This window comes from Hypanus sabinus, chromosome 5 (genome assembly GCF_030144855.1).
Source record: "Hypanus sabinus isolate sHypSab1 chromosome 5, sHypSab1.hap1, whole genome shotgun sequence".
Lineage (NCBI taxonomy): Eukaryota > Metazoa > Chordata > Chondrichthyes > Myliobatiformes > Dasyatidae > Hypanus > Hypanus sabinus.
This window is the reverse complement of record NC_082710.1, coordinates 94798882-94820429: the sequence shown is the minus strand read 5'-3', so window position 1 is coordinate 94820429 and position 21548 is coordinate 94798882. Positions and strand designations below refer to the sequence as shown.

General features: G+C 41.1%; 1 protein-coding gene across 7 annotated transcripts in view; it reads left to right on the top strand.

Annotated features, from left to right (window-relative positions):
- The window catches only part of LOC132394289 (von Willebrand factor D and EGF domain-containing protein-like), a 311753-nt gene that overhangs the window by 108624 nt on the left and 181581 nt on the right, over positions 1-21548 (top strand). For all 7 annotated transcript variants that reach the window (XM_059970250.1, XM_059970251.1, XM_059970245.1 and 4 more), the window contains 4 exons: positions 1138-1211; positions 13190-13463; positions 15494-15708; positions 19885-20837. In XM_059970250.1, the coding sequence (XP_059826233.1) occupies positions 1138-1211; positions 13190-13463; positions 15494-15708; positions 19885-20837 (1516 nt within the window). The remainder of the gene's footprint in view (positions 1-1137; positions 1212-13189; positions 13464-15493; positions 15709-19884; positions 20838-21548) is intronic.

The window sequence follows — 21548 nt, the reverse complement described above, 5'->3', positions numbered from 1 at the left end:
GAAGCTGTAGTTAGAACAAAAGTGATCGTAGTCAGTGCCTAACCAAATGGTGTGGTGGTGGGCGGGTGGCTGGGTGTTTGCTTCAAAATCAGGTTTATTATCACTGACCTCTGTTGTGAAATGTGTTGTTTTGTGGTAGCAGTACAGTGCAATATATTTTAAAATTACTGTAAGTTGCCGTAAGAAATCTATAGAAAGAAATAAATAATGCAAAAAGAGAGCTAAATTGGGAAGACGTGTTCATGGGCTCTTGAACTGATCAATATCTGATGGTGGAGGGGAATAAGCCATTCTTAAAAATTTGAGTATGTGTCCTTGAGCTCCTGTACATTCTGTCTGATGGTAGTAATGATAAGAGGACAAGTCCTGGTTGGTGAAGATTCTTATTAATTCCTAATTCAAAGCAGGCAGCAGTTAACGCTTACTCCATATTGCTTCTGTTTAAAACTAAAGTTCTAAATATTTGAAGTGCAATGGAGTGAACTTTTTTTCTGTTGAATGTAGCCAGCTGCTGCTAAGCTTCATGACCCGACTTTGCTCACTGGTGCATGTTACATTTTAAAGAGCCACATTTTGAACTCTCACTTTAAGCACCGTGGGTCACAAGGATGCTTATCAGGAAATCTTAAACAGTGAAGGAACAGAGGAGCAAAATCTGAATTCACTTCACAGTGTAGAATTTACATAGCTATGAAATAATGCAGTAAAAGCAGCATCGTTGAACCTCTAAAGGCACTTACTGTCAACATAAATTTAAAACAGGATATTTTTGATACAGTCTACACTTTAACCAAAAAAAATTCCATTTTAATGCTGGCCGAAGAACCGGAGGTAAGAAAAGTACTCACCTTAAGTCCTGACGTAGGGTCTCGGCCCGAAACGTCGACAGTGCTTCTCCTTATAGATGCTGCCTGGCCTGCTGTGTTCCATCAGCATCTTGTGTGTGTTGTTTGAATTTCCAGCATCTGCAGATTTCCTGGTGTTTCACCTTAAGCCAAGTGCACTTTTACACCTAATTGTCGATCTGTTGTTGTATAGTTAGCAGACCATTTGTGCATATAATAGGTGAAGTTAAGTATTGTGTAAATTTTAATAGTTTCTTTGTATAATGACTTTTTTTTGTTTTTCTTCATATAGGTCACTGTACAGGACATTCCAACAGGAAATTGTTATTCGTTCACTGATCCCCATATTATTACATTTGATGGAAGGTCAGTTTTTAACAGTGTTGTCAGTTTTGTAAATTGTTGTTAGCCATGGAAATACAGGTAATTGGTGATCCCACTGGAATTGTTGTATGGATTGAGGCCTGCAGGACTCTTCTATTGCCTGTCTCCCAACACGTTTAAAATGGAACCACACAAACACTGATCAGTGATACACTGGTCACCAAGCGCATCCAAAACATAGTATAATATCTCCTGACTTTGCATTTTGTCTTCAGCCTGCATGAATAGACTGATTTTCAAATCCTCTCACAGTCTTTCAAATCTCCATGTGGTATCCCCTTGCTGCTTTGATAACCTCTTCTGTCTCTCGATTTTCTGAAGTATTTGCATTCCTCCAGCTCAGGGTTTGAATGTTTTTTTTGATTTCTATTCCAGTTATGTCTTCAATTGCCTTGGCACTTGATTCAGCAATTCTCATCACAAACTCTTCTGCCTCCTTGCCCCTCCTTCCTTATTTAAGATGCTCCATACCTCTTTGAACAGACTCTTGAACGCAGGTCATCCCCCCCCCCCACCCCCATGAGGCAATGTCTGATTTTATTTGATAATCTGCCTGAGCCAAGTTATTTTTCTAAATTAATGGTGCTGTGTAAAGGCAATTTATGGATCTGAATGCTGAATTCAAACCAGATAATGAGTGCTAGCACAACTGAAGCATCTTATTTATATCGTATAACTGAGCATCTAGTAGATGCTCATTAGTCTGCAGAAAGCCATAGGCACAGCAGGTAGCTGAACATTTGTGTTGGTGGCAAGCAATAGTGCGCATGTACAATGATGTAACTACTAGTCTAAATTTTTAAGTAAGTCCTTACAAGTTTGCAGAGAGAAGCGGACTTGATGCCAAAAAACAAAACAGAAGTAGGGAAATACCAGATAATTCTTTGAGAATGTATTACATTGCAATAAGATCAGCTGATCCTTTACCTCCACTTCGTACCACTGCCTGATCACCTTAGTCTTTGTTCATTAAGATTGGTCTCAGTCTTGAAAATGCACAGTAAGTAAGCATCCAGAGACCTGTGAGGTAGCAGATTCTCTTTATCTTCTCAACATACCCGTAATGGCTCATACATTGCACAGAGATTCATCTATCTACTTTAGATTCTCCAACTCGAAGACACAGGCTATAATATTTTTTTCTGTCAGTTCCTTTCATTGTCCAAGATGTTTGAGATGCAATGTCTCACATTCTGCTAAGTTCCAGTAAAGATAGGCTGATCTTACTTAATGTCTTCTCACAGAATTGTCAGCTCAAGAAGCAGTCAAACACACCAGTACTGCACTGACTCAAAGTCAATTGGATCCTCCTTGGATCGAAGGGCAGAAACTGTGGTCACAGTAAAACTCAATACAAGTGCATTATGTCTTATTTACTATTGCAGTTCAACCCTATTGCATAAAAACCCAACATGCCATTTGACTTTCCACTTGCCTGCTGTAATAAAAGTTGATTTCTGGATCACACAACCAGCACATCAGGACTTGTATGCTCATGAACATTTCTTGGTGCTCTACTGTTTCAAAAAAATACTTTTTTTATTCGGCCTCCTAAAGCTACTTGCCTGCAGGTAACCTTTGGGAAGTTGTAGCACATGTTTAGCCACACACCCCCGGCTTGATCAGGGTCACCTGAAGCAGGTGGTGGGTGGTCTTATGAGCAGCTGGTGCACATCACAAGTCCGGGTTATGTGACCACTCGGGCCAGGCAGACAGCTCTGAAGAGTATTGATACTGGCTGGGGTCAATAAAGACATTGCCTGAAAGAAGTCAGGAGCAAATCACTTCTGTAGAAAAATTTTGCCAAGAACAGTGATGATCATGAGACTATGATCGTCTGTATCATACAACATGGCATATAATGCTGATGATGACCAAAGTACATAATTTTATTTCCCCACATAAAACGCCATCTACCGGCTTCTTATTCCTTTGCTTGATCTCTCCAAATCCCGTTAAGTCTTCCTTTGTCCTTCTCACGGTTCACTTTCCCAGTGTGCAGACATGGCAATGATAGAAATCAGAAAGATGTTGTCACTCATTTTCCTACTTGGTTGGATAACAGTGCAGCTCATCCAGTGCCAAATGTTGGACAAGCAAGTCTGGCAAGTAGACATTGTTAGGTCTTGAGTAGGCTAGAAAAGCAGAATCTCCAGGTCAGGTCAGACAGACAGTTGTTGTTAGAGTTTACCACTCTTCTCTGTACCAGCATTTTTTGTTTTCATGTATGGAAAGAACAAAAGTTCAGCATTTTGTTAGTTGAGAGGGATGATTTTCAGCTTGGTAGGCCCAAAAAGAACTGAGATCTAAATGAAGCAAGGAAACTTTACAAGCTCATTGTGCAAACTAATCTTCCACATCCTTTATCGCTGTCAAGAGATTGTGTGATCCTTTTTAAAAAAAAAAGACTGAAGGTTACAGTGACTTTCCCAATTATAGACGATGGTGCTGCTATTACTCAGTGTGGCACCTTGCAGTGTGAAAGGGAGTGCTAAATTTCAAACACAATTTGAGACAGGAATACAGCAGTGTTGCTGACTTTAGGGTAGAGTTGTAGGTTTGCAATGTGCTGAGTGTGTGCCGAATGATTTTCTTTTCTAAGTTGACAACTCACATAGTGTATTATCTTATTTATGGGGACGATGAGCTAAGAAAAGGAAGTGTGAATACATATACACAGTCCAATCTGGCCAGCACATCTCCTGGCATTGGCTGTTTCCAAGATAATTACTTTTCAAAACGTGCATAGATCTGCATGTCATCAAACTGTTTTATTACTGTACTCGCCTTTTGGTTCTACTTAGTTATTCGTTGTGATCAAGTGCATAAACATTGCACAAATGATAGCTTTATCATCAAACAGTATTGTATATCAGTGGATGCTGGAACGTGAGATTCAGCAAAGCAGGAGTAGGTGAGTCAACGGACCTTTATCTCTCTTGGATGAAATAAATTCCAATTAGATCATACATTGTTATTTGGAAAGTAATTTTAGTAAGAGAAGTTCACCCATGATCATTTGTATTCAACTTGGTGGCTGCTTGTAGTATTCCACTACTTGTGAATTCCTGCCCCATTGAGTCAGTGTACTTTAAACAGGCCTAGACATTGGCACCCCAATATAGTCTGCTTTGTAAAAAACAACTGAGGGTGACCTTTTACCCTTTATATTCTCACCTGAAGTACACTGAAGCCAATTGCCCCATGGTACCTGGACTCATCCAAGTGGCAAATAGATGTTTGTGGGTGTTTTAAAGGCAGGAAGGTAACTAGTACCTTTAAATTTAAGGATTCACAGAAAAGGTTGTATTCAACTTCTGTGAATTTATCACAATACTTCCTGTAGATTGAAAATCAAAGTTGGATATATTGAGTTAGTTTATAAATATAGCATTGTCCTTATTTCTTTGTTTTATGAGGTTGTGAAGAGACATTTGTTACCTAAATTCTATTTTCTATATTCTAGTTTCTTCTCCTGATTTAAACACGCACACATGGATAAAAACACATCTTCACGTATCTGCTTTGTCCTGTCTCTCCAAAAGTAGAACCTGTTCTGCAAGACTTTCAGGCAGTAGGAAAACAAAAGAAACAGAGAAAAATCTTATAAAAACACAAAATGCTGGCAGAACTCAGCAGGCCAGACAGCATCTATGGGAGGAGGTAATGATGACATTTCGGGCCGAAACCCTTCATCAGGAGTGAAGTAACATGGGATGGTCAGGGAGGGATAAGAAGTGGGGGGAGGGATGAAGTAGAGAGCTGGGAAGTGATAGGCTGGAGGGAAATGGGCTAGGGGGAAGGTGGAGAATTATGGGAAATAAAAGAGAAAGAAAGGTAGGGCTGGGGAGAGATTATAGTGAGGGGGGAAAAAGAGAGAGAAAGAGAACCAGACTAAAATAATAGATAGGGATGGGGGTAAGGGGGGGCAGGGGTATCAACGGAGGTCTGTGAGTTGAATGTTCATGCCGGCAGGTAGGAGGCTACCCAGGCGGGAGGTAAGGTATTGCTCCATCGACCTGTGTGTGGCCTCATCTTGACAGTACAGGAGGCCATGGACAGACATATTGGAGTGGGAGTGGTATGTGGAATTAAAGTGTGTGGCCACAGCAGGGAGATCCCGCCACTGCTGGAGGACTGAGCGCCTGTGTTCGGTGAAACGGTCTCCCAGTCTGCGGCGGGTCTCCCCAATGTATAAATGGCCACATCGGGAGCACCGAATACAGTATATCACCCCAGTTGACTCGCAGGTGAAGAGGTGCCTCACCTGAAAGGACTGTCTGGGGCCTAGGATGGTGGTGAGGGAAGAAGTGTGGGGGCAGGTGTAGCACTTCTTCCGTTTGCAGGGATGAGTGCCCAGAGGGAGGTCGGTGGGGAGGGATGGGGGGGATGAATGGACAAGGGAACTTATGTTCAATATGAGTTTTGGCCAATCACAAACCAGCGAAAATCTACAGATGCTGGAAATCCGAGCAACCCACACAAAATGCTGGAGGAACTCAGCAGGCGAGGCAGCATCAATGGAAATGAGTACAGTCGATGTTTCGGGCTGAGACCCTTCGGAAGGTCTTGGACTAAATTTTGACTACTTTTTCGATAGATGCTGCCTGGCCTGCTGAGTTTCTCCAGCATTTTGTGTGTGTTGCTTTGTCATATTAGTAACCGTATCGTTGGCACCTTCACCCAATAACTTGTGAGAAGGTGAGACCTCAACATGCCACTCATTACACCTTGGATTCCTATTAGTTATCTGATCTTCTTTCCAGGCTAGTAGGTTACTTTCTAGAACATACGCTTTTCTTTATCACAATCACCTTTGATGTGGTACAATATCAAAGGCCTTCTGGAAAACTAAGTATAAGTTCCCCTTTATCCATTACTTCTTCAAACACCTCCAGCAAAGTGATCAGAAAGATTTTTCCTTCCCAAGCCTATGCTGGCTTTGCCTGATTACTGTGAATGTTTCAAGGTGCTCGACTGTTATAACTTCAGCTTTTAGAACTTTAATAACAGATGTTATTATTTTTTATTTAATAACAGATGCGACTTGCCCAGCAATTTCTGCTTTCGGTGTCCATCACGTTTTGAATAAAGGAATCTCATTTGCAATTTTCCAATCAAATAAAGCTTTCCCCATATCCAAGAAATCTCAAGAAATTTCCAAGTGCGAACTATCTCACCAGTTTTTCTTAAAACCCTTTGGTGAAGCCTAATAGGACCTTGCGGTTTGTCAGCAAATGTGCCCAACAATTTGCTCTGTACCATATCCATAGTTTTCATAATTTTCTCAAGATTCTCCCTTCCTTCCAGTTCCCAAACACTTGAGATCCATGTTACTGTGCCATCTTGTTATATGCCAGATCTAATTGTGTTTTTCATAAACAAGGTTGTAAATAAGTTTTACTATCTGGTCTGGACCATTTGGAGTTTGCAGTATTGTATTGCTATCTTCCAGCTGCAGCTTGTGTAAATCTAAACTTGCAATCTCACTGTGTCAATTCCAGTGCATAATTTCCACTGAGTCAATTTCCAGGGGGCATTATTGGAAGTAGATTCCCCCTTCTTCAGCCCTGTATCTCTTTCACCAATTAACTTCCCATCTCTTTACTTCACCCCACCCCACCCCACCCCCCAACCCCGGATTTCACCTATCTCCGTGTTTCTCCTTCCCCTCCCAAACCCCCAGCTTCTAACTCTGACTTCTCACCTTTCTTTCTCTAGTCCTGCTGAAGGGTCTCAGCCCGAAACATCAACTGTTTATTCATTTCCATAGACGCTGCCTGGCCTGCCGAGTCCCTCCAGTATTTTGTGTGTGTTGCATGAGTTTTGACTCTAAACCCAAAATAACATGCCTGTTTTCTCAGCAATGGCTTTCTTTCCCCTTTCACTAAAAGATTGCTTTCATTATCTCTGTGCCATTATGATGTAATTGGGCCTAAATTGTAACAAAATGACATAGTTGTTTTGATTTGCATTAAGATAATGTTATTTGTTGCAGCTGTTTTGAAATTTCAGCAGATGTTCAAAACTGCTGTGATAAGAGTTGCTGCTTTTGGCATTTAACATCAAAGTCTGGAAATAGGCATATTGTTAATTGAATAGTTGGTCAGAATTGCATGGAATTACACTGCATGGAATTCATAGTGTATCCTGGATTGCAGGAGCATTTTCTTCTGAGTTGTTTGTCAAGATTTATTTGAAGCTTTCACAAACTAAATGGTTCACAGGATTCCAATAAGTGTGAGGTATGACATTTTGAGAAGTTAAATCAAAATGGGACTTTTTCAGTGAATGGTAGAGGCCCGCGGAGTGTTGTAGAACAGAGGTAACTTGAAGTTCAAGTATGTGGTTTGCTAAAAGTGGAGTCACAGGTAGAAAGGGTCGGTGAAGGAGACTTCATTAATCAGGACATTGAGGTTGATAATTGTGAGGTCATGATTAGGTAGTGCAGGATACTGATGGCACAGAACTTCCATTGAGTGAGAAAGGAATGAAAGGGTTAATGTATGAGGAGTGTTTGATGGATTTGGGCCTCTATTTTCTGAAGTTTAGAAGAATGAAGGGGGTTGGCTCATTCATACCCATTGAATGTTGAAACACCTAGACAGAATGCATATGGCAAGAATGTTTCCTCTAATGAGGGAATCGAGGACCAGAGGGCACAGCATCAGAATAGATGAGATGAGGAAGAATTCCTTAAGCCAGAGAAACCTGTAGAATTCATTGCCACAGATGACTGTGGTGGCTATTGGCATGAAATGTTTATGCTGTAAAACTAGAAACCACAGATTAACAGTGCAATAACTGTCTTAGTGTATCACGAAGGCATTTCACAATATTACACCGGCTTAGAATTTGCAAGATGGTGCTGGAAACCAGTGGTGATGTTCTGCAGCCAGCTCTCAAAACGACTAAATACTCTAGTTGATAATATTTCTGAACTCTGAAATATTAGCTGCAGCCTGTCGTTTCCCTTTTAGGGATATACTTTTGGACTGACTAACCAACCTGACACTCTTGTGATCTCCTGGGAGATATGGCGAACTCGGCTGAAGAGCGCAGGTACAGCTAGGGCGGCCGTTGCTAGGGGCAGATGCTGCACTAAGACCCGATAGCGGAAGATGAACCTGTGGTTGGCTCCATTGCTCTGCGCCGATTAATGTGCCAAGCAAGATTTAAATTGTCGAAGGTGTGAGTGGGATGCGAACAAGTGTTTGGGGCCATCTGCTTGCATTTAGCTGATCTCACTCTCTTCTCAGTACTTCTGACGGGTGGGAGGTGCAGGGATCTTGGGTCATATATCGGCAGATTTGGGGGCAGTTATCACCCTGCAGCCTTCGGGTTCCGGGACAGGCTTCACTCACCTCAGCACTGAACGGGCTCCGCAGTCTTACACTCATTTCTGGGGCTTCTGCAGCTCTGTGTTTTTGTTTTCTTTTAACTATTTGCACAATTATCCTCTATTGTAAACTCGATATGCGGCTGTCTTGTTTTGTGTTTTTTTTAGTGAATTCTACAGTGTTTCTTTGTTTGCCTGCGAGAAGATGAATCTCAAGGTTGTATATGACATACATACTTAGATAATACATTTGAACTTTGAACTGTATTGTTTCTTTTCACAACCACAATTGCTGGAAATATAAATAAGTGTAGCAATCACCAAATGACTTTCTGTGCTTGTGTGCTGGTATTTATCCAGTTAAATATTAAAGCATTTGATATCTCTGTGAATTTAGATAAGGAGGCTCTGCCAACAACTTCAACTGAGTGAGTCACTTTGGGAATTTTTGCAGAGCCTGAGATCATGTAACAGATACTTCTGGAGATTATGTGCCAGATGTTAAAAATCAAGAGGGACCTGTTGGTACTGTCTCGGAGCATATGATCATTTGAGTTACTAGGCATATGGCAAGGGCCAATAAAAAGTAGGTTTAAGCTGAATGACCATTGTGGGAACGGCCATTGTTGGAATTGAATGGGGTTAGTGTGGGGAGGTAGGGCTTTGGCTCAAGAGGCTTTGACAAGGAGAAGCGGAGGTGAGAGTAAGATTCCTGTTAAATTTCTCTCTCTTTATTTATTAGTGCCTAATCAGAGTAGCAATAATGTATCCCAGGTCTGTGATGTGCTCTTCATTCAAGATGCTGAAGACCTGCAAGAGCTTCAGTCTTTCTGACTGCTATATCTGTGTGAGGTGCATGTCGTTGCAACTCCTTACAGACCGTGTTAGGGAACTGGAGCTGGATTATTCAGGAGAATGAGTTGTTGATAGATAAGAGCTATGGGTGAGTGGTGATAAAGAGATGGGGAGTGGCATTGTGAATCAGGGATGGAAAGGGAAGACATCATGGTGAGGTCATTTGCTGAGTCAGTATGGGTGGAAGTCTGAAACAGGAAGGAAGTGATCATTCTATCGGCGGTGTTGTACAAGTTCCCCCCCCCCCCCCCTCCACCAATAGCGACAGAAGCATTAGGGAGAAGATTGGGAGGCAGATTTTGAAAATTGCAAAAATAACAGAGTTGTTGTCATGGATGATTTAAATTTCCCTAACATTCATTGGTATTAATGAAAAAGGTATAATGGCAGCCGTTGATCCCAAAGGATCATGGGTTTGCCCTCTGGTGGACTGTATCCTCTCCAGGGCACAAGCCTGGACGGGAAGATTTGAAGAACCAGCTGTTGCCCGTGCAGCGGGCTCCCCCTCTCATGTCACTGATGTAGTCCAAGGGAAGGGCAAACACTGATGCACCTTGGCACCAGTGTCGTTGCAGAGGTTGTCAGAGTAAAGTTGTAAACAACATCAAACTGCCTTAGGGAGCCTGGCTCCGGATTTCTTCCTTGGGGTTTACTCCCAAAGCCTGTCCCATGGGTGGGTATGGCTAAAGGCAGTGGAGACTTCCTTCTCCTAGGTGGGTTGCCATCTAAGCTTGATGAGCTCCACCTGCCCGAAGCAACTGGTTTTGAGGTGCCAGTGCTCTGCCTTTGCCTGTTCCCTTGGCAGTAGAAACAGTCCCACCAGGCCCAGTAGCTAAGCCACATGTGAAGGCTAAGAGTTGGACTTGGTTGTCAGAGGTCGCACACCATTTAGAGCACTAATGGGAGCTTATCCACACTACCACCCCCGGCTATGACAACCTTGACTGAAAAGGTATCGGTGGGGCAGAATTTGTTAGGTGCATCCAGAATGGATTCCTGATACAATATGCAGCTAATTGAATGAGAGGCCATACTGGATCTGGTACAAGACAGTGAAGCTGGTCATGTGCCTGATATCTTGGTGAATGAGAATATTGGAGACAGAGATTACAACTCCCAGAACTTACCCATAGCCTTGGACAGGGATAGGAGCAGACAGTATGGGCAAGTATTTAATTGGGAGAGGGCCAATCATAATGCTATTAAGTAAGAACTTGGGAGCATGAATTGGGAACAGATGTATTCAGCGAAATGTGTAATGGAAATGTGGAGGTTGTTTAGGGAGTACTTGTATGGCGCATGCAGGAGTCATGAATCTATTTTCAATCCGCATTTTATTTTGTGTTGTGCATTTATTATATTTATTATGGTAGTTAGTCATATGGATGGGGGTGTGGTAGAATCTTTATATATATATATATTCATGCGTTTGTCTTTGGAAGTTCTGTTAGATTCTAGCAAGAGACAGCTGGAAGTGATATCTTTTCAATTGACTGCTTAAATTCACTTAAACATCACTTAATTACACTTAAAATCAATTAGTCAGCTTAAGTTGGCTTAATTACATTGAGGAAAGCTTAAGTACATTTAAAGTGCTAAGACTGTTTATTTTGTTAAACTGCTAGTTTTACTTTCATTGCTTCAAGATTGTTTTGCTGGTTTGCAGGAGCAGTTCCAGAAGATTGATAGATAGATATTTTATTGATCCCAAAAAGAAATTACAGAGTCACAGTGGCATTACAAGTGTACAGATATACAAATATTAGAAGCAAGAAAGAATAAAAAATAAGTTACCTCAAACTGTCAAACAGGAGGGATTCGTCACTTCCCTGGCTATAGGTTGACTCATTATGGAGCCTAATGACCAAGGGTAAGAATGGTCTCGTATCACGCTCTTTGGAGCTGCTCTGTTGTTTTAGTCTGTAACTGAAGGTGCTTCTCTGTTCAGCTAAGGTGGCATGCTGAGGGTGAGAAACATTGTCCAGAATTGCCAGGATTTTCTGTAGGGTCAACACGAGGAAATCTGCAGATGCTGGAAATTCAAACAACAACACACACAAAATGCTGGTAGAACACAGCAGGCTAGGCAGCATCTATAGGGAGAAGCGCTGTCAACATTTCGGGCTGAGACCCTTAGGGTCCTTTGTTCTACCACAGCTTCCTGTGTGTCCAGTTTGACTCCTATCAGAGCCAGCCTCTCTAATCAGTTTATTGAGCCTGGTGGCATCACCCTTGTTGATGCCATCGCCCCAGCAGACCGCTGCATAGGAAATTGTACTGGTGACAACAAGCTGGTTGAACATGTGGAGGAGAGGTTTGCATACTCCAAAGGACCTCAGTCTCCTCAGGAAGTAGAGGCCACTCTGGCCCTTCTTGTACACAACTTCTCTGTTGGTGTTTCACTCAAATCTGTCATCCAGGTGTACCCGCAGGTACTTGTAGGTCCTCACCACATCCACATCCTCACTATCAATAGTGAGAGGGAGCAGTGCAGGCTCAGTCTTCCTGAACTTCATCGCCATCTCCTTTGTTTTATTGATGTTGAGCTGCAGATGATTCAGCTTGCACCATTTGACAAAGTCCTCCACCAGGGCCCTGTGTTCATCCTCCCATCTTTCCATCCTCCCTTTATACACCCAACTGTTGCTGAGTCATCAGAGAATTTCTGCAGATGACATGACTCATTGTCCTATCTAAAGACAGGTATACAGGGTAAACAAGACGAGAGCCAATACAGTCCTCTCTGAGGCCCCAGTGCTGCTCATAGCCATGTCTGACACACAGCTCTGAAGCAACAAAAAACTGTAGTCTGCCACAATAAAATGGAAATGCCAACCCTCAGCTATGAGGGTTGTATGGTATTGAAGGCACTTGAGAAATCAAAAAAACACGATCCTCCCAGTGCTGCCCTGCTTATCCAAATGGGAGTAGGCTCGGTTCAGCAGGTGGATAACAGCATCATCGACTCCAATGTTCTCCTCATAGGTAAACTGCAGGGGGTCGAGGGCTGATCTGACCAGAGGTTGGAGGTGAGCCAGGACCAGCCTCTCTAGGGCCTTCGTGATGTGTGAGGTCAGGGCCACTAGGTGGTAGTCATTCAAGACTTTCGATTGACCCTTCTTGGGTACTAGACCACACAAGATGTTTTCCACATTGTCGGGAACCTTTCCAGGCTGAGTCTCAAATTGAAAAGTGGCAAGTATTACTTCATTGTTCAAAAAAGATTGTAGGGATAAATCCTGAGAATTAAGACTCACTGGTCTTCTATATGTCAGTGATGGACAAACTATTGGACAGGATTCTTAGAGAAGGGTTTATGAACATTTTGAGTAGTGTAATCTGATTAGGTATTGTCAACATGACTTTCTGAGGGACAGTTCATGCCACACAATCCTGATTGAATCAGGTTATGGTGAATCAGCACCTTCAGATGGTTCCTCTAAACTTGGGTATTTCATTTAGTATCCATTGTGCTTCCTTTTTCAACCATTTGTTCTGAATTTTCATGAATTTCTTGCATTTAATTTTGCTGTCCATTGCATATATAAAGCATGTGATTCCACATACTTTCTTTCCAGCTTTAGTAATTTGTCTTGCCAATATTTTGAGTATTTCTGATTTTATATTTATTTTTATATTATAGGAAATGTTGATAGACTCTAGCAGGACTTTATTAGAGCAACTTCTTACTCACATCCATCTGTTAAATGTTATTTATACCCGAGATCTTCCAGCAAACTAACAAGTTGATATTATTTTATTGCAGACGATATGACAACCATAAAACTGGGACTTTTGTGATGTATAAGAGCCTCTTGCGAGAATTTGAAGTTCACATACGTCAATGGGACTGTGGCAGTCGCCATTATGCTGTGTCGTGTAACTGTGGAGTCGTTGCTAGAGAAGGCGCTGATATCATTGCATTTGACATGTGCAATGGGCACTTTCAGGAGACCAGGCCTCATCTGTCAGTCAAAAGCAGTGGGTCAGAATCACACCATGTCAAAATAATGGATGCGCACCATGGGAAGAAAATCACGGTGGGTTCTTCCTGAAATCATTGCTAACTGCCCATCATGACATTGCTTTATAATGATTAGAGTGAGCTAATTTGTATTTTAAATCATAACATATAAATCAGTGTTGTCTTTACATACAGTACAACTTATTCACTTTATATGCAGGAGATATGTTCCTCGTGGACAACGCATAATGTGAATAATTATTTAAATGGAGAAAATAGGGATGCATTCCAGAGGGCTTCCTAAATATGCTTTAGCAGTAATTTATTCACCTTTTCATTTAAATATGACACAACAGCAGTACCACAAGGCAACATTCATATTATATTTAATCAATTTAAGAGAATATTCAACGTAAGAACTCATAGAAAGTTAACATAGTAGGGTGTACAGTACTCACTAACAGTGGCAGGTGTGTTCGCTTTGGGAGATGAGTGGTTTATTGTGCTGTCGGGATCATACCAAGCACAGCAAGGGCTGAAGGAAGACTCACAGAACTCTTAGAGCTGCCTGCAGCAGGAGATGACATCGGTTTGAAGAAAGTGCTGAGGGTTGTTTGTTCGGCAGCATTTTGTTTTTCAGCATAAATTTGCTTGTAGGGAAGAAGGGTTGACGGCAGGGAATGACTGAAATGCTGAATCCATTCTAAACTTGGGTCCATGTCCATCGCCATTTGTGCTAAGTGTTCCGACTTCCACCATTCCCTCACCGTTGGTAACCTTCCAGGATTTTCAAAATCATCTTTTGCTTGCAGCCTCTGAGAGATAGTTCACTGTAAAAAAAAATATGCCTTGAATGTGGATCACATCTTGGTTGTAGTGTTTGTATCAGCGATGTTGTGTTAGGTGGCTGGAAACACACTGTTACGTTAGGATGAATGCTGTCCAAATGTTTAGGATGGGCTGGCACATTGTCAAGCAACAAAAGAACTTGAAAGGCAAGATTCTGTTCCTAGCAGTAGTGTCCCAGAGCTGTGTTACCTTCACCTGATGCCGCGCTGTTTATAATTCCCAAATTTTTTCCAAGTGGTTCTCTGCCACTCGGCTGCTGGCCCAGGACATGACATCGGACACTTAGAAGGTATAGTTAAATATTTCAAGCACAAAATTACTGCACAGTAGGTAAAACCAACAGAAGTTTAAGAGCACAAGATCGCACATCCACACCTTGCCAAAACCAACGCAAGACTGGCGGTAGAGAGATTGTGAGGCGTACGCACCTGACTTGTATTGACGGGAAAGCAGGGCTCCTCACATAACTGTGAGTTTTCGACGCATATAAGGAGACGTTGGTCGAAGTAGGTTCCCCGCATAGCTGTGAATCCGCATTGTCCAAAGATGCATATAGCGAGGATAGGGTGTTTGTCTGATAAGACGGAAGGTTATGTTCCATTGTAACAAATACATTTGTGGACCAGAAAAATAAATGTGGTACTTAGTTTAAAGGGAAGCTATAATATGATTTTTTTTTGTGTTGTTAACTGCCGTCAGAAAGTGGATAATGTATTCACAAACTGAGACAAGTATCCTCATGTATATGCAGTGTCCACAAGGCAAAGAATTTTAAATCAGTGTTTTTAGCTGTAAGATATTTCAAGATATGTACTAGTCTTACTTATCATGGACTCTTTTTGCTCAAGCTGTTCAAAATATTGACGTACACGTAGTGAAGCAGGTGTTCTTGGGATTTAAACCATAGATAAGTGAATAACAAAAATTACCACCATTACTGGTCATTACTGTTCCAATGAAATTTGCATTCAATGCTGCAGCTCTGGCATTATCAGAGACAAAGTTGATTGAGCAAAAGTAATGTGAAAATTAAAAATTAGATTTCTTGCTCTGAATCCCCATTGATAGCAAAGTGAGTGGAAGACCGCAGATCTACATATGGAAATTCATTTGGGTTTTCAAATTGTGAAGTCTTTTATTCTTCTATATTTACTTGGTATTTTGAATTTTAATTTAAAGCAAGTAACATGATGTATTTAAAGCAGTGGATTACATGTTGTTATGGACTTAGGCTTTTTCTGGTTTCTGTTTCCGCAGATCATGTTTCCATCAGGGGCATTTGTCCGTGCAGACGTAAGTGACTGGGGAATGAGCATAACAGTACGGGCTCCCAGTGTTGATTTCAACAACACTAGGGGGCTCTGTGGGATCTTTGATCGCAGTAGTAGTAATGACTTCCACGGTGCTGATGGGAAGCCCATGGCAGCTGCACTTTGGAATAATGACCCCACTGATTTCATTGAGGAATGGAGGTATGTATTAGAACAAAATCTGCACTGTCCCTTTAATGTAAAAGATAAACATAACTTCAAAATGTGCAAAGTGATGGATCACAGAATTTATGTGATAGCTTCTCTGGTGATACATGTCTTTGTTTTAACCACCACTGAAACTACTTCACCTTAGTTGATTATGTTTGAGTTCCACCTGATCCAGAAATTTCTTTCGTGGTAGAAAATTCTGATTAAACCAAGGGTTCCCAACCTTTTTTTTTCCCCATGGACCAATGTCATTAAGCAGGGGGTCTGTGGTGGAAACCCCTGGATTAAACTATAACACTTGCATTTTAAGAACATGTATTTTTTTCCCCTCAGATTTTGAGTAAATTGCAGAAGGCACAATATATTGCTTCAGTAATAAGGTTGCCAAATTAATCAAAATCTTTGCATTACTTTTTGGGAAGTCATTGGCATGTGCAATAGAATGCCTAATAGACTTGTAAAGAGTGTGTGGATCATGATATCATACTGAGTTAGCTAAAGGCATGCTGATTTGGAGTTTTAAGCTCCAGCTAACACCTACTATAAACTTGATTAGCTAAATGTAAGTTTATTAGCAAGAAGAGGAAATCTTCCAATCTTCCTTGCAATTTCTACATTTAATGAAATTGTTGATTTACTGCTTTCTGCTCTCTGCAATGGCTGTTCAGTAATTAGAGCATACAACAGGTATTTTTGGCTTGCTTACAGATGCTTTAGTCTCAAGTAAGTAGAGTGCACAGATACTTAAGGTCCTTGACTTGACATCAATCTTTTGCACAGACTAACTTCTCCCCGGTACATGTGCATGAATATCCATTCCCTTTGAGGCACATGCTGGATTTCAGAATGAGGCACAGAAAGAAGCATTACCAGCAAAGGGAAAAGGAGAAGCAGTTCTTAGCAGGAGTTCAGATACATGCAGGTTCTTCAGAAAACATTCCTTAAGTAAGCCTCAGCAAGAAGCAGTAATGTATATGCTTTATTGGGGAATTTGTTATTGAAATTTGTCAGAAGCAGGATTCACAGCTGCAACCTTGGAACAGGCTGATGGCTACTTCGCTGAGGCCAGCATGTCCATGAATCTTGTGTGTAAGGACACTGAAGCTGAAGCAAAGGCAATTGTTTTATTGTTCAATTTTTCATCCAGCTGTATAAAGGACATTCTGTACTTTAAGAGGAATGAGTACAATTCAGTCCCTCTTTCCTAAGAGGATCAAGTGAAGAAGGTAGACAGCATCATGAGGATTTTTGGGTGCAAGTGTCTTTGACTACATGCAGTCAACTTGGAGATTGCCGCAGATAGAAAGCATTTCTCTCACCCAAATTCCAACTGCCATGTGATCATCAACACCATCAGGCCATGTTCATCATCCAGGTCACTGCCTAGAATTCTGGTGGCAATGATAATCCCATCATTCAGAATCAGGTTTATTATCACTGACATGTAAAACATAGAATAGTACAGCACATTACAGGCCCTTTGGCCCACAATGTTGTGCCAACCCTTAAATCCTGCCTCCCATATAACCCCCCCTCCTTAAATTCCTCCATATACCTGTCTAGTAGTTAAATTTCACTAGTGTATCTGCCTCCACCACTGACTCAGGCAGTGCATTGCATGCACCAGCCACTCTCTGAGAAAAAACCTTATTCTAATATCCCCCTTGAACTTCCCACCCCTTACCTTAAAGCCATATATTGAGCTATGGTGCCCTTTGGGAAGAGGTGCTGGCTGTCCACTCTATCTATTAATATCTTGTATACCTCTATCATATCTCCTCTCATCCTCCTTCTCTCCAAAGAATAAAGGCCTAGCTCTCTTAATCTCTGATCATAATGCAAACACTCTAAACAGGCAGCATCCTGGTAGATCTCCTCTGTACTCTTTCCAGTGCTTCCACATCCTTCCTATGCTGAGACAACCAGAACTGGACACAGTACTCCAAGTGTGGCCTAACTAGAGTTTTATAGAGCTGCATCATTACCTCGCAACTCTTAAAATCTATCCCTCGATTTATAAAAGCTAACACCCCACAAGCTTTCTTATAAACCCCATAAACTACCCTATCTACCTGTGAGGCAACTTTCAGGGATCTGTGGACATGTACCCCGAGATCCCTCTGCTCCTCCGCACTACCAAGTGTCCTGCCATTTACTTTGTACTCTGCCTTGGAGTATATGTTGTGAAATCTGTTGTTTTGGGGGCAGCAGTACAATGCAAAACTTAATAAATACTATAAATTACAATAAAATTAAATGATGAAAAAAATAACAAGGTAGTGTTCACGGATTCTTGGACCAATCAGAAATCTGAAGGTGGAAGGTAAGAAGTTGTTCTCAAAATGTTGAGTGTGTGCCTCCACACCAATGGTAGTAACGTGAAGAGAGCATTCTTGAATAGTGAGGATCTTTAATGATGAATGCCACCTTCTTGAGGCACTGCCTCCTGAAGAAGTCTTCAACAGTGAGAGAGTTGTGCCCTAGATAGAACTGCCTGAGCCTACAACCCTCTGAGCTGCTTGAATTTCTGTGCATTCATCGATCTGTCACTAAACTGTTCCTACTTCATCTCATGTTCTCAATATTTATTGCTTGCTTGCTTGCTTATTTATTTAGTTCCTCTTTTTGTTTTTGCACATTTTTCTTTTACACATTGGTTTTTTGCCCATATTGTTGGGTTTGGTCTTTCATTGATTCTTTTATGTTTCTTGAATTTACTGAGTATGCCCGCATGAAAATGAATCTCAGGGTTGCATATGTGACATGTATGTATGTACTTTGATAATAAATTTACTTTGAACTTTGGTGGCCCCATACCATACCTGGCTTTGATGCAACCAGTCAGAATGCTCTCCATCGCATAAATCTAGCAATTTGCAAGAGTCTTTGGTAATGTACCATATCTCTTTAAACTCCTAACGCGTTAAGCTGAAGTGCCTTCTTCATGATTGCATCAACGTATTGGATTCAAGGTAGATGCTCTGAGATTCTGATGTGCAGGAACTTGAAGCTGCTCTACCTTTGCATCATTATCCGCTAAGTTTTCCCAACTTTCCTGAAGTTCACAAGCAATTCCTTGGACTTGCTGACATTCTTACTCCTGTACACCTCCTCCTAGCTATCTGAGAATCTGCCAACAACAATTGTGTCATTGGTGAATTTATAAACGTCATTTGAGCTGTCCCCAGCCTACAGTTGTGAGGCTAGAGCAGTGGGTTAAGGATGCATCCTGGAGATGTACCTGTGTTGATTACCAGCAAGGAGGCAATGTTTTTACTGATCCACACTGTCTGTGATCTCTTGATAAGGAAGTGAAGGGTCCAGTTCCAGGGGAAGATCCAGTTTTTAAAGAGTGTGCATTGGTAGTGAGGGGCTGATGGTGTTTAACACTGAGTTGTACTGTTGGTTCTCCTATCCGCCGGTTCCGCATGTTTCTTCAGTTTTTTATATGCATAGAAAGGTAAAATATGTACTATATACTAAGAAAAACATTTGACTAACTGATGCTAAATAATACCGGATGTACCTGTTCCGACTTCAAATCCGACTTAAAGACGGACTCAGGATTGGAACTGGTTCATAACCCGGAGATTGTCTGTACTTTTAAGTCATTTCTAGATTACTTATAATACCTTATACAATGTAAATGCTATGTAAATAGTCATTATACTGTACTGTTTAGGAAATAATAACAAGAAAAAATAGTCTGTACATGCTCAAACATCGAGTACTGGAGAGAGAACTTCCGGGTTTTCCCGATCCACGGCTGGTTAAATCCGCGCATGCGGAATCCGCGGATAAGGAGGGCTGACTGTACTGTATACCTTCAAGATTCCTGCATTACTAATTATTAAGATAACATAAGTATTTTCAGTGCTCCTTTGTTTTCTTTCCTTTTTCAATCAGACATTATAAATGATACTAGATTTTAAGTATACAATGATAAAGACAATGTAATAGTGAATTCTGTGTTGATAATGCATTGAGGCATTCAACATGTTTAGTTGCTTTCTACTCCTAGTAAATTATGGTGTCATCTAAAGTAACAAGACTAATCATTTTGCTGTATGATTGGAACATACATTCTCAAAGAGCATGCTTGAAGTTAATCAAAATAGAAGTGGAAAATAATTTTTGTTTTCTAACTTTTTGGTCTGTTTGCTTTAGAATACATCCAGGGGAAAGTTTGTTTGACAAGACACCATCCCACTCTGTGAAAGAGAAAAGAAGAAATTACTGCAAGTGTCGAAAGAAACATACAATGCCCCTCCATTCCGTGAACAAGTTGACGGGTGGCCATTCTCACCTACTGTCTAGTTGCAAAGCTTATGAAAATGTGGATTACACATCATTAGTTCCTTATTTGGATATTACAGCAGAATACATAAACAACCCAGATCTGTCCTTGTTCAGAAAGCGTGACGTAGTCCAGTCGTCTGAGAGGACAGATGGACATATGGACCTGCTGAAATACATTCAATCACAAGGCGCCAAAGAAGTCACCACCAAAGGCAAGTCACTTATGTTTACTGATCACTCAGTGGGATATTCCAGATGGCCAGACATAATGGATTTTGCTGAACCAGAGGTTAAGCTGCGTAGAATAAGAAGTCAGGGTCCTTTTCAGTTCTTACCAACATTCACATTCCAGAGCCTAAGCCAAACTGATCTGGAAAGCTTTACTTACTTTTTCCCAGAAGACCATCTGTCCAGGAATCGACCTGGTGTGCAACCAACATGGCCAACTCCAAGTGGACTGACATCAGTTAAGGCCCTGGAGGTATGCCAACAAGCCCTAGGGAACTCTACCATTGGTGTAGTGTGTCATGACATTCTCGGAAGAAGGCTTATTGAGGCTGTGGATACGTGCATCTCAGACATGCAGCTTAAAGATGATCTTGCTTGGGAGGAAGGGATGCGGCCTTTCCTTGACAATGAGTGCGAAAGAAAACTTTTGGAAAGTAGGGTTCAGTGGGCCCATGGAACAAATGATCCTCATGTTAAAGAGATTGTTAGAGCTCTCCGTTGTCCAAACTCATGCAGTAACAATGGACATTGCACAGCATGGGGTTGCCAGTGCTTTGTCAAATACAGCTCCTATGACTGCAGTATTTCCAATGGTAAGCATAAGAATATTTTTAATATTCTCAGTTTCTTGAACAAAATAATGACCTTGAAAATACACTTTTTATGCCAGATGTTGAAGCTACATAAAATCAAATTGCCTTAAAAGAACCTGCTCTTTCAATTGCCATTTTGGTGGGGAAAATATCAACTATAAGCCTTAATCCTTGCCAGATCACATTGTAGTTGACAGATGTTCAAGTCCTTGTGGATCTATCTATGAAGACTGCAAGAGGATTCGAGCCAAATATGAGCTGCTGAAACTATTGGTCTCAATGTCAGCTCTGTGGAATTGTAAAAAAAAACCTGTTCTGTTTTAATTAATTATTTTATCATGAAATATCCACCAAGATCAGCTTATTGCTTCACTTTGATATTTTGCAAGTTCAGATCAAAGAAATCCAGGCTTGATTATACCATTTATTTGTGATGAGTATTTTTACATTAAGCTGTATATTTGTGGAGAGATGGCTGCCTTTCATCTCTGTCATTCCTCATGATTCATTCATTGGCTCTGGCATTTTGTTTGGAGGGTCAAATGTAAACTCTCTGAAATCTGGTTGATCTAAACTTTGGCTGTAGTGAAAAGAAAGCTAATTGAAAAAAATGATTATCAGACATTTGGCATCGGATCATCTAAATTACATCAAAGTTAAATTATGTGTTTGTCTTCTCAGTGCTTAAATGGATGAAATTGAGTTTCATTT